General features: G+C 37.1%; 1 protein-coding gene across 1 annotated transcript in view; it reads left to right on the top strand.

Annotated features, from left to right (window-relative positions):
• Positions 1 to 1,673: 1,673 nt before the first annotated feature.
• The window catches only part of LOC140147463 (fibrocystin-L-like), a 63,689-nt gene continuing 50,667 nt past the window's right edge, over positions 1,674 to 14,695 (top strand). The window contains exons 1-6 of the mRNA XM_072169241.1: positions 1,674 to 1,998; positions 5,949 to 6,047; positions 10,350 to 10,491; positions 10,866 to 10,962; positions 11,555 to 11,612; positions 11,797 to 11,902. Coding sequence (XP_072025342.1) covers positions 1,932 to 1,998; positions 5,949 to 6,047; positions 10,350 to 10,491; positions 10,866 to 10,962; positions 11,555 to 11,612; positions 11,797 to 11,902 — 569 coding nt within the window. The 5' untranslated portion in view covers positions 1,674 to 1,931. The remainder of the gene's footprint in view (positions 1,999 to 5,948; positions 6,048 to 10,349; positions 10,492 to 10,865; positions 10,963 to 11,554; positions 11,613 to 11,796; positions 11,903 to 14,695) is intronic.

Here is a 14,695-nt window from a genome sequence, read left to right as displayed (position 1 = left end):
GTCATCAAGTAGACCAATTTTAGGCTGTTATGGTCACTTAGATGACCCAGGCCAAAATCACCTGTTTCGAGTTCACGCATCAGCAAACACACTGTTTATTGTATACAACAACTTAATTATTATTTATTCATTAGTGCAGTATGGCTGTCAATCAATCAACAATACAGAATCTCCTGCTTTTAGTACCATGCTTTACTTTCAACTTGAAATATTTGGCAAGTTCCAACAAAGCAGGCTTTCCCAAATCCCAAATTTAATTCCCAAATTAAACTTCTCCCAATCTATAGTTTTGAGAAACTCTTCTGCATTGAACTATTTTATTTCTGTGAGACTTAGTAAATTAATATTAACTGTCTCTTTTACAGTGTGTTTCCCAGATTCCCGGACGAGCCCCCAATTTGTTATGGTCACTAAGATGACCCAGGCCAAAATCACCTGCTTCCGAGTTCACGCATCAGCAAACACACAAACACACTGTTTATTGTATAAAACAACTTAATTATTATTTACTCATTTAGTGCAATATGGCTGTCAATCAATCAACAATACAGAATCATACAATAATTAAACTTAGCAATATTACACAGATGTCTTTAACTACAATTACTTATCTAAGCCTGGTGATCTTGATTAGCTGAAGATCTGATGAGATTCCTTTGATGGTCTCAGTTCTTGATCCAAGATCCGGTAATGTCCGAGATCCTGTCCACCCAAGGTAAACCCCTGGTTTACCACAATCTCAGTCCAAAGTCCTGATGACTATATTTTCACTATCCTAGCTGTTATGCTACTGTTCTCCAAATGGTCTTCTATGTTGACCGTAAACTCCTCTCTCGGAGATCTCCTGAGCAAGCTTTCTGCTCCACTTGACAGACTATGCTAGTCCGGCAAAATACCACAGTTCGATGATGGAGATATTTCAGTCTGCCGCTTCTTTGAGTCGAGAATCAAGAACTATTGTACTGCTACTGCCTTTGGCGTATTTTATTATCTCCAACACATGAACCACGAACTGAAGTTTGAAGACTTCAATTATCATGATTATGGTAACTTTGTACCAATACTAGCTAACATAAATTTCATAGAGTTCTCTCTTAGAACATCATACAGCTTCTGCTAATCATTTCATATCCATATTCTTATGATTCTAGATTAAAATAAATTATTACAGCATTTAACCATCCCATATATGGCGCATTACATCAATTCCCAAAATAGTGCCTGAAATCGCCACAAGCCAATCAAGACTCATTAGTCTATACACAGTACTCAAAATATAGCCCATCACTTCAACAAAAACCAATCAGACACTGGCACAAATGTCTCCAGAACTTTCTCCATATTGCTAGATATGAATTTCTTGATCACTTTAATCATTAGCCTTCTAGAATATTCCATGTACAAACAAATGGAGATAAAAATCAAAATAGGTGAAAATTAATATTTGATGACAAAATACATAATTTTTAATGAATTTTATGGAATATTTTGTGGGTACATAACAAGGCAAGTAGCGGCACGGTTTTTAGTAGCCCAAATGGGTGCCTAAGGTGCGACGTTGGCATCACCGTAATTATTCAATATAAACAACACATTATTTTAAGATGTTATCAAAACTGACCTTGTAACTGCTGGTATAAAGATGACTTTATTATTGAATAAAGGTATCATTATAAGAGATGGTATCGATTTTATTTGATATTGATTTTTTTGATGAATATATTGGACCATCGATGACTGGACTGATCAATACCTTGGGTCCATCCCATACACACACAACTTTCATAATATACAGAATGAGAGAAAAATTAAAATATTACATGGATTTATGACGGAATTATCACAAGGGACAATAGGAAAATTAGATCATCAAGTAAGAAAAGGAGCCCGCACGCACGGCTATATATCCTAGCTGAAAGCGTCGCTACACCATGGCAATGGCGTCCTTGGTTTCAGGAAGAGGGTCGCCATTACTTGTCACAATTCTCACGTTAACAGGTAAGGAACTTATTATTGTCATCGAGTTGGTGAACGTTAGGGTAAATGGAACGCTTAAGCAATAAATCACTTTCTGTGGTCGGGAGGGTATCCATATATGATTTTTGTTTGTTTCAATAAGTAGATAATAATGTTTTTACAACTTGTTTTAACAGATAAACTTCCATTTTATGCTTTGTTTCTTGTACTCGGTCCAAATACATACATGGTTTGGTGTTCCAGTTACCCCTACAAATTGGGGTAAATGGAACACCGGGATGGGTAATTGGAACAAGGGGCATTACTTGCAAGGAGCCTACATTCATAGCTATATTTACATTGAAAAGACATCAGAATATTTTATTTAACATATATTTTGTGACTAAACAAAAGAATAACAACAATAATTTTGTTTTCGTGTTTTTTTTTATAAATATGGTAAAATACCACGTAAAAATACACTTTCTTATGGTACATAACAGAAAAAAATGAAAAAAAAATCAATAGGGAGCCAAATCTACCATGAATTAGTTATTTGTAGTATATAATTTCATAATATTTAAACCATTTGAAGTCAGTCAACCGTGTTCCATTTTGAACACGGTTGAAATTTAACACCAGCAAGTGCAAGGTTATGCGTATCTCCAGAAAACAGGATCCTGGTCACCCAACCTACCAGATGCTAGGCACTACACTGGAAGAAGTCACCTCCACACAATATTTAGGCATTCATATCCAGAACAACTTATGTCCAGACTCACTACGCAGTCGGAAAGGCTACTAGAGTTCTCAACTTCCTGATGAGGAATTTCCACAACTGTACCAAAAAGATCAAAGAGCAGCTTTACAACTCAATGGTGAAACCCCATCTTCAATACGCTTCTGCTGCTTGGAATCCAGGCACTGTAAAGAATAAGGATCTCCTGGAGAAAGTACAGAGAAGGGCAGCAAGGTTTGTGATGGGTGATTTTCATCGAACATCGAGTGTTACAGAGATGTTACAGCAGCTCAGTTGGGAAACAATTGAAGAGGGAAGAATCAAGACCAGAACAAGAACTCTTCAGAAGATCATCATGAACCGGTTAGCTATAGATGGGTCAAAATACTTCAAGCCAAAACCAAGCAGGAGCAGAAGGGGGCATGAAAACCAGCTTGTTTTACATGAGACTCCTTACACTGACATCATTGAAGGCAATTGCAATTTGGAACTGGTTCCCTGTTGTGCCTGTGCCCGACGACGACGACGACAGTAAAAGTTTGACCAGCCAGAAGCCCCAACTTAATTTTTGACTAGACAAGACCCAGCCAGCACTCAAGTCAACCTCCAGTGATACTCCCGTGTGGATGTGCTATGGAGGAAGTTTCAACGAGGTAACCTCAAGTGGATCTGTTGTGGGGTTAATGGAACACCAAACTAATTAATTAGCTAATTAGCATATTAATTTGCATAATATCATCATTAAAATCTGCTATTTTATTGTTTAAAACATTTATGTTATTGTAGATAACAAACATATTGCCAATATTGTATGACAACTCTCAGCATAACATTCAAATATTTAGGAATCAATACCCTTAAATTAGTAATGTTCACTGAACCGTAGCACCACTTCGTGGTCAGTGACAACATTTGAGATTTTCTTCCACTCAAATACCGAGTAAACCCAAATTTGGGGTATGAAACAAAAGCAGAATGTATGGCGTTGGGGTAAATGGAACACTCGGTATGATGTTGCCCAATTTTATTCTTGATTGAGGAAATTGTAATCTCAGCGTTCCATTTACCCCACCGTTCCATTTACCCCCAATTTACCCTAATATGGAGCTAGAAATAACAAGAAATGTTGAAGCTCCTTCCAGATAGTCTAAGATAGCACCACATCATGGAGCCTCTGAATATTCTGTTATACACGTACAAAAATGGCTGAATAAGCATGAAGCCATTCAGATAATAAATAACGAATATGGATGAAATAATCTGAACACTGTAGATATGTTTAATGTTGAACATTTTGAGTAGGTCCTATAGACGAATCTAAATTCACGCATTCCTACACCTGACTAGCAGCCTTTAGTTGGGTAGCCGTCGGCTACAATGCGCTCAAAATGTGAAATGATTCGGCCTTGGCGGAAATTTTAAACTGCATTCCATCACCCGTTTTACACCTTAATACATAATAATCGGATTAACTACACGCGGTATGCATTGATGTACTTGCGAACAAAAGGACTATGTATGAATAGATGCGATGGGATTACCTGCGGAATTATCTCTATTATAATATATTATTTTATTAACCCTCCTCGTCCTTGCATCTTCTCTAGGTGTTAGGCGGCTTTTATTTGCACAATTGGACGCTCAAAACACCAGGTTGGTGCCAGCGGCTACCCAAAGATGTCCGACCAAATCCTGACCATGACTTGGCTCGTTGGATTCGTCTATAGCCTCAAAAATCATATTTAAACATCTATTATAGATTAGGCAGTTTGACAAAATTATAAGACTAAAACCTTTTACGGTCTACATTATTTCGGGAAACAAATTTTTGAGATGTAAAGAATATGGTCGTCCGCACCCCAACAAAACATGGAATTTTGTTTTTGTTTACGTTAACGGGGTCAAATTAAGTTAATTAATTTCAAAAGCACTGAAAGGGCCTTTCGGACTAAAATAAGTATGCCATATTTTTCACTCGCATACAACTTTTTTTGTCTCATACTCCGGTCAACTGCATCAACTATAGTGTTACATCAACTTTTCATACAGTCTCCAGATTTATTATTTGTCAAGTTCACAATAAATAAATTATGTCAATAATGTCAAATATTGTGTATTCAAAAGGGTTAGTGTTCTTTTTGGAAATCAAGACTTTCTAAGTCTTGATCTCCAAAGAGGACACTGACAATGTAAATGAGATGGTAAAACATCTCATTTTCATCAATTATGTACTCAAAAGGGTCAATGTCCTTTGTGGAGAAAAGGGATGTCCTTTTTGAAGAATGAAGATCAAGACTATTTCTGCTCTGTGTGTACTTACAAATCCACCTCGCTTTTCTATTTCTAAATGATAATCGCACATCAATAATCAGATAAAATAGAACATTTACAGACACAAAATGTCACTACCATTAACCAACCATGTATTGTGGTGACCGCGAAAGACGGTGACTGTGAAAGATGGTGACCGTGAAGCACAGGTGACCGCTAATACTAGTACTAGTAGTACAATGAATTGTAAACGTTTATATTTGTCTATAATAATAATATGCAGCTAAAAATATTTTTCATTATGCAGGTTTAGGTTTCATTAAAATGCTTTTGAAAAAGTAGTACATGTATTCAAAGATGTGTCGTGCTGCTGTAAAACGCACTTGCTATGATTTAAGTTTTTGTTAATATTACCATTTTGTATATAGTTAGAATTATATATATATATTGTAACATTTCCAAATAGAATAAATAGAATTGGTTTTTTTTTACAAACTGTTAGTTTTCACTGTCAAATGAACCAATTTCCCCAAAATCGAGGACCCCAAAACCTGGTCTGTTGTGCTTGGAAAAGCATTCAAAATGGGGTTCTCGGTTTAGGTGTCCTCGGTTTAGGTGTCCTCGGTTTAGGGGGTCCTTAGTTTTAATTTTGGCTCCAACAGATGAGGCAACAAAGAAATGCGCTATTTAATACCAGCGCATGGGGGTAAAAAGGTTGCCCATCCCTGTGCTACAAGGATGATACTATCAGATGACAGATGAATTAGTTCTATGATTTCATCAATCATTCCCGTTCGAATTAAAAAACAACGACTGTGAAATAGACAAGTGAATCGCAAATCGCAATTTATGGCAAATTAATTCATATAATTGTGGGCCAGTTAGTTTTAGTTAGAAATACTTCCAGCTGGCCGTCTAACGAACTATAAGGATAAAAACGATAATTTCAGCTCTATTTCATTCTTGCACTTTTTTTTAACAGCACTGATTCCTTTAACACTCGGAGAACCAGAAGTGAGGGATATTAACCCTAACGCTGGAAGTATTCGCGGAGGAACCCGACTAACAATCAAAGGAAGAGGTAAGTTTTTATTTAATGAAATCAATCAGTCACCATAGCAACGAATACATGAAACATGTTCTATAGGCTTGACCGACCCAATACTTTTTCTTGTACACACCTGTTAGTGTTAAGGGGCGCCGATTTGATTCCGAATTGAGCAAAATCCTACACGCTTAAAACGATCTGTTCATTTTTGAATATAAACATGTCAAATTTGACAAGGGAAATCGATCAGATGGGGACATAACAGATTTCTCTTCAAAATTACTCCCATATTCTTATCAAAATGACAAGACACTATTCAAATGTAGATATTATTTGAACTGATAAGATTGCCTTATCATTTAAAACGGCGATCTTGTAAATTATTATAGAATGAATAGATTCTTGTCAAATATGACCCAACTTATCAAATTTGAGTAGGTTGTCTTGTCAAAATGAAATGGATAATCTTGTCAAATAATGAGTTGGAGATCTTGTCAATATGAATAGTTACTACTTGTAGAAATAAAACGGAAACTAATCATTTTGATAAGATTGTCGGGTCAAAGAGATAATAAAAAAATTAACAGTATATCTCATCAAAACGAATAGTTACGGGATCAAAAATATACGAGTAGGGATTCTATTCAAAAAAATAATAGTACGAATTCATAGTGTACTAGTAAAGCATAACCCTCACCCTTTAATATCCTAACTAACCCGTATGAGCCAATATAAAATAACCTAACTTAACTTCGAACGCCCGTTTTGCTCAATTCGGAGAAACACGCGCACCCACGTCAATATTAAACAGCATATTCGACACTGACTTCTGCAGAAGAAAATAAAATAATTTGATATATTTAATACAAAAATATGTGCCTGAATACCTTCCCATGACAACTAGTGTCGGTGTTTGTTATGGATGTCGGTTAACTTTTCTAATTCTCTCTTCCCGCTCTCTTTCATGTGCGAGTTACTGTTACCTGTAGTAAACTCAACCCATAAAGTATCGAAACGATTATAGATGGTTAGATATATCGGGAACTGAAATATATAGCAAAAACTTCTTTAATGTATATAAAGCGCAGCTTTCTTCTGCGCATTTTGATACCTCTTTTGTTGCTCTATGATATCATTTGGTCGAGTTATGGGCGCTTGAGCGGCTTCAAGTCGGATTTTGAAAGTTGCACTTAGCTCCTATTCAAGCCAAATGCGTTGTTCAGAGCATGCGACGACGAATCCAGGCAGTGATAGACAGTGATGGTGGGCACACCAAGTATTGAGATGTCAGCAGAAAGAGTTCATGAGATAAGTCAGAGATAAGTAAAGGGTAGCAAGTATTGAAGTTGGAAGTCGAAGGAGTAAAATAAAGTAAAGTTCATGGTTAAAACCAGAGCACATCGGTGTCCTTTGTCTTGATTGTGTGTGTGTGTATACACGACGAACGCATTTGGCTTGAATAGGAGCTAAGTGCAACTTTCAAAATCCGACTTGAAGCCACTCAAGCGCCTATAACTCGACCAAATGATATTGTAGAGCAACAAAAGAGGTATCAAAATGCGCATTAAATAAGTTTTTGCTATATATTTCAGTTCCCGATATATCTGACCATCTACTGATCTATGATCGTTTCGATACTTTCTGGGTTGAGTTTATATTACTTGTTTCAGTTTAATGATTTTATTGACCTGTAATATCTTTGATTTGTTAATACTCTATCAATATGATATACATTAATGGGAAATTTATATCATATTGATCAACTATTTTTAGTATTAACAAATCAATGATATGCCTACTATATTGAGCGTGATTACCTTCTACAGAAACAATACCGTAGAAACCCGTCTACAAGGAATAGTAGCGACTGTGATGATAGCATATTTCACGCTAGCGCCCTCCACAATATTGTATCATTATGGAATTTGAGCAAATCATTTACCGACACAAGCAGGTATACAATGTATTATTTTATCTTTATTTCGCATCTCACGAGCATAGCTCACTTGGCAAGGCATAAGACTTTGGTTCTTTAGATCGGAAGATGGTGAGTTCGAGCCTCATCACGGTCACACAAACTTTTATAAACTAAATATTGTTCAAACTTTTCATTTATATTTTCTTGCATTTTCTAAAGACTCCTTTTGTGATCATTTTTTTTCATATTTAGTTTAATTTATTCTATTGTTTTTCTTTTATTGTTTCTTTTCTTAGTCTTTTTTTCTTGTTTAATTTTATTTTTTCTTTATTTTTCTTTGATTCATATAATATTGGCAGGATAAGGAGAGGAGGGAACTAAAGACCCATTCAGTGATTTACTCATCCGGACGATCGTAAAAATCATCAAAATTCACCTTTGTCATTGTCATAGATGCGGTAACATAGCCTGCTAGTGGTTCAGCAGAAAACCGTGTGACACATAATATACATTTGGCTACATTTTATTATACGATAAATACGAATTTATTAAACATGGTAACAAATATTCTCTAGCAGATCGGTTATACGATGGAACTGGTAGGCATAGGCCTATTATAAATTCGGGATATTAAATATCTTCCTGACGAGACAGATCTGCGCATGTGGTCAAAGACGATTCCTTACTAGCCACAGACCGTCCGCTGGAATTAGTTGAACATGAACCATTCGCTATGGCTGTTGGTCGGACCTCTCATCTCTCCACATCGATTGTGACCTATAATCCCCGACATTGCCCTTATGAACTCACATCCTCCTGTTTTATTCCAATACGCTGGCGAAGTTACGTAATAATCGGTTTAGCTGCCATCGCAGTACGGGAGAACGATGTTTGAATATACCGCGTTATACACTGATACGTTCAGGCGGTACCTCTTCATTGAACCATATCATGCTGCACCTGTAAGATTAGTATCTTTGAAAAGACCAGTATTGTATTCAATCTATGATTGCAGACATACACAGTACAGGTGATGAGTGTAACCTGCTTGTAGCGCAGCGCGATATGTTCAAAATTGTTTTCACCTATTGCTATGGTAATTAATCCGATTAATTACGCAACTTCACCAGCGTATAATGGCCGAATAAATTCTGACCATCACTTGGCTTGTTGGATTCGTCTATACTACAATTCGCTGTCGAAGTGACGTAATAATCGCAATAACTACCATCAAGCAGATTGCACTAATCACCCGCGCGTATGTCACCAAACATAGATTGAATACCACTCTTTTCATAAATACTAATCTTACATGGCGAGTGATTAGCATTTCTTTGACAACTATGGTTTAATGCATAGGTGCCACGTGAACGATGAAGTGCAGGGCTATATATTCGAAATTGTATTCATCAATTGCTATGGTAGTTAATCCGATTAATTACGTCACATCGACAGTGTATGTCCATTGCTAGCTATGGTAATTAATCATGTTAGTGTTTACATCACTACTTCGGTGAAGACAAGAGAAGTGTGCCTTCTCTACCAACGCCTGTGATATAACAGGTGCAAGCGAAACAAAATTGAATGACCAGAATAGTTTCCTTTGTCAGATGAATTGATTGAAGTTTTTGAAGACACTCTATTCTTGATGGGACAATAGATTCAAATATGGAATAATTATTATTCCTCATCTATTTTTTTTATTGAAAAAACTGCAATTGTGGCAACAGAACAATATTTATTTTGATATCATTTCAAGTAGAAACAAAATCGTGCTTAAGCCAAAAACGCACCCTACCTACCATTCCTCAAGAATTGGGATGGCACAAAGGTGCAACATAGGTTTTTATTGCAAAGACGAGGACAGACAAGTAGTTACAACACATCTGTCTAACCGTGGGTTTCGCTATTATTTAGAATAAATGCTTTTACTAGTTTCTATAAAACCACAAAATTACTAAAAAACTATAAAAAACAACTAAAAAAAAACCAAAAAAAAACACACCTAAAATTAAAAGTAGAAAGGAAAATATAAAGAAAAAAAAAAAAAACAAAACAAAAAGAAAAAAATAAACGAGAATGAAAAAACGGAACCGTTGCCCGGACCATGCTCTCTTCAGCATGTCTTCAGTTCCAAAGTCTGACGCTCTATCAATTGAGCTATACGATCCTGATATACGAAACAGTCGTTATTATGTCAATACAATTGATTGGTGTTACAACATACTTAGATGGAATGCATAGCCACCCAGTGCCAGTATATATTTGCTCAAACTCCAAATACAAAAAGCAACCAATTTTATTGAGGGCGTTTCTTAGGTATATCCTTGTAGACGGGGTTTTACGGTATCCGTATGGAGTTTTAGTTGCGATATGATTTTCTCAACGCTAATATTTGCTTATACGTGTACCGACAGACATTTCCAAAGATGCATTCAGTTACGGCAATGGTAATGAAGAGAAGGGAAACAAAGTATACTTAAGGAATTCTACAGCATCTATAGAATGTGATGTTCTGCCTTATTGGTCAAACAGCCAAAGGATCATTTGCGATACAAGGTAATGCGGCGTGTAGCTGTGAATTTATTTGTCGGGGCGGGATGAGAAAAGGTCCATGTTGGGGTGGGGTCCGCTTTAAGTCCAATTTAGCCTCACACCTAGCTTTTAGACGCCACAAGGAGCAAGTTGCTGAAATAAAAGATTTCTCATTATGCCATCATGATAAAATTCTATAGGAAAAAGGTGTCTTTGGGTATATAGCCGAACTTACAAAAGCGGGTCATCGGTTATTCGACTTCAGAAAAGGAGGCCTAGTATTGACAGGCACACTACCAGTCACTTCTATAGTTGAATGCCCCCCCCCCCCCCGGAATTTTTGAGTGAGCAGACCAATTATTTTGGGCAGTTGTACCTCATTGTGCTTTTATTTTCAGGTCTGCGTCTGAAGGGACGTACTCCTTGCTACTTTTCGTTGACGGAGTGGAGGTAGACGTGTTGTGTTCGGGGCAAACACACAGGTGTCGGTTTGAGGTATGCATCTTTTAAACAAAAATAATTATATGACTTCACGGTGGGCTTCACGTGTGATAGTTCAGGCAAATGGAACGTTATAAAGCAAACCAAAACATCTACAGCCCGGGCTAATAAGCCCGTCTAATAGGCCTATGCACTGCATTTATTCGGGCCTACTAAAGTCTCGTAGACCCTATACATATCATGATCATCTGGCCGCGATCATTACAGTCAAGATACTCGGGGGACAGCGGTTCTCGCGATCTGGATAAAAAATATAGGCCCTATACTAGGAAAAAATCAGCCAATATTGTAAAGCAGTCTAGCATTGCATTATAGAAAATACATTTAGCAAAAGCAATACTATTTGGGTTTTAAAAAAATGTTAACTTCACATTCAGGCAGGCCTTCCGAAGCTGCGTGTTCTGAGTTTACTTCGTTCCCTGATACTCTATCTGTCGTGGTGGACACTTTGTGCCTTTTCTTGACTTTATTCACAAACATGCGTATGGACATATTCGTCCCCCATACATGTTAAAATATAAACCTTGTTATTAAATCTTAAAAAATACCATTTGAAAGTTAATGTAATTTGATTGATTTCTTTCAGTATAAGGAAAATAGGACGCCGTATGTGGATAATGCAACTCCACCCTCGGGAACCCCAGGTGAGTATAGTGGTGCTGGTGGTGGTGGTGGTGGTGACATCGACGAATGATGATGATGCTGCCAAAAGTGCTGCTGCTGATGATGATGCTGCTGGTAATGATGAATGACGATGGCGACAGTGATAACAACAGCACTGAGAGTTTAACGTCATTTAGCCTACATTATTTCTTTGATTGTTTTCAGGAACCCTTGTGCAAATTCGTGGCAAACTGTATACCGATATATATTCAACACAACAAGTTGCACAAAGTGATGTTGGAGACCCAGATGAAACACAAGAAATACTAAGGTATATGTTATTGGTTTATTACTACATTAAACTACACTTAAACTGATTGCCATAGAGTGAAAAGGAATTTAAGGAAATCAGATTTGGATAAGATTTTCTGAAAGCAGGTTGAACTTGTTTTGATGATATTGGGGTCTCACGCATTAAACTGGCAGTCCGACTTGACAGCTATAATAGACTGCAGTATAGTTTTTATTTCTCTAGGTATTTCGTTTACGATCAAAGATTATTAATTATCATACATTGTATAGGCCTATTATTTATAACCACACATCATTCAGTAGGCCTACATGTGTGTAGGCCTATGGAGGTGTAACATTAGGCCTAACAGGCCTGTGCAGATGGAACATCCCCGGGACATATCCCGGGCAAAACAAGCTAAAATATCCACTTGGGGAAAAGAAGGAGGAAAGAACAAAACAAACAAAAATATATCAGTTTGTCAAGTTTGTCTAAGTATCCCGGAGGGGGTACTCACATGTAAATGGCAATTGTAGCTCTTTAGCCAAGTATAGGCAACCTATGTGGTTGATTATCATATAGACGTTAAATTGCTTGTCCGAGTGTGCATGTATTGGGAAGGATCTCAAAAAGAAACAGCATTAGGCCTAAAGGACAGGATTGAATACAGAAAAAAAGTATAATTATGCAATATGTATTATCTAATTATGATTTGTTAAACCACTCTGGTGTAGCCCTATGATTTATTATTCATCATCACTCAACTTCAAAACATTTGGAGAAATGGGAGCCTTGGGGACTAATATCATGATTATTTTCTGTGTTCGGGCAAACCAATTTTTCCGATTAGTCATTTTTAGTGGTGTACGCCCGTAGTATCATAAAATGGTGACGGGCTGTGAATATCTGATACCCGCAAGTTCGAATAATTTTAGTTCAGAATTTTCAAGTTATTTTCATCATAAAGAATGATATTATAATAACAATAGGCAGGTTTGAACGTTTTGTGTTGTGTTTATGTTCATCATCATTGCTGCTCGATGAGCTTCACATTCGAGGCTAGAGCCCGGGCTATAGACCAGATACCCAACAGTGTAGTCTACTCCATGGTCAAGCTGCTGAATTCTGCTCTACAAGAAACACTGGAATAGGTTAGTACAAGGGACTTATACGATGTCCTCATTCACAAACTGATACTATCGGCCATACTATCTGTCCATCGTATAAGACTATTACCATAGGGCAGCTTTGTGAAGGAATATTACACAGTCAAGAATAGGCTCCATCATTTTTTTTATTCGGATGCCTCCCAGTCTCCCAAAACATCAAAACATTAAAAGCGTTGCACGTATATTTACTTAAGATTGTCCTTTTTCACATAACGCAGACAAAGTAGGGCCAACTTGCCTAGAAATGGTCAAATTTTGGCAAGAAATATCTCTGTGTAATCCTATGTAAGTCCCATATATCACATCGTTATCGGCGATCATGGTTTTTTTCTGAAGTTTGGCTGGTACCAATGAGGTAGAAAGGATAGAGTGCCCTGCTCGCCGAATCTGTGAAGCCGGTTTGGGTCCCGGTTTGGGTGCTGTATAAATACACAAAGTTGAACAAATCATGTATTAAAACGCATTAAATTTCCTAGTATACCATTGTTTTTATCCAAAAATTGCTGAATTGTAAAGGCAAGCACGCCTGAATCTGGTATATCACCAGTGTTGCCACGCTAAACAACTCTACCACTTTTCGAAATTTCGCCTTCAGTCGCCGTTCCTGTAGAGCCCTCATGGCAACGGGCTTAATGAACTAGATTTAGGAGCGTGCTTGCCTTTGTTATTCAGCAATTTTTTGATAAAAAAATGGTACACAGTAAAGTTGAATATGCTAAAACAAGTAATTTATTTAATTTCATTAATCCATACATGCTAGAGTAAATTCAGTTCCCATTTTAGTTGCATTTGATGCTGATTTTGTTAGGTCCCTTCATTTCATAATGGCTTATTCAGTGTGTGATTGTCAATGAAACGGCAACGTACCAGTTTGAGCTCAGAAATCTATGTTTTTCTACGTCATTGGCTGGTACCCACCAGCGTCATGCACGTGACGTGACACAGCTAAAATAATCGACCGGAAATCGGGGAAATCATTAAAACATCAACAAATTTCAAAACACAGAAATCAGTAAACTTAATGGCGAGCGGTCCGAATTTTGAGCCATACAAGTTTACGTGGTGAACTAGGAATAGGTGGTCGCAAAGTGATGGGGAATGCACAAATTCTGAACTCAGGTTTGAGCTCAAGAGTAACTAAGCACGTCAGAAATGGTTAAACTTCCAATAGATGGTGAAATGGAAGCAGAAATATCCGCACTTCGCAGATGTTTGAAAAAACAGATATTTTGGGGAGAGAAAAATTATCGATGTGAACTGACACACACCGACATCGCCTGGCTATTCTAATAATTACTTGGTACTGCAGAGATACTAAAATCAATACCCGGGATCGATACACGTGAATGTGCTATACACGATTTGATATTTAGATGAAAATCTTTGGATACCGGGTAGAAAATTATGAATATCTCCGTAAATGATTTCGTCTAAAGAAACCAGATTTGGTTCCTTGTACTTGAAAATATATGTTCAACGGATATGATAGTCGTTAGCTAGCATCTTGAGAAAGAAGCTTGCGTCTTGAACTCAAAAACTTGACAAAAATTCTGATTTTATATGTGCTGAACTATAGTGCAGTGTAGGCCAATCGCAGATGAACTATGGCGTATACCATGCTCACTTACACACAGCGAGGTCAGTCACCGGGCTATTGTCAGTA

The sequence above is a fragment of the Amphiura filiformis genome, chromosome 3, assembly GCF_039555335.1.
Source record: "Amphiura filiformis chromosome 3, Afil_fr2py, whole genome shotgun sequence".
Classification (NCBI taxonomy): Eukaryota; Metazoa; Echinodermata; class Ophiuroidea; order Amphilepidida; family Amphiuridae; genus Amphiura; species Amphiura filiformis.
Note: the sequence above shows the minus strand (reverse complement) of the source record. Positions and strands in the feature narration are given on the sequence as shown.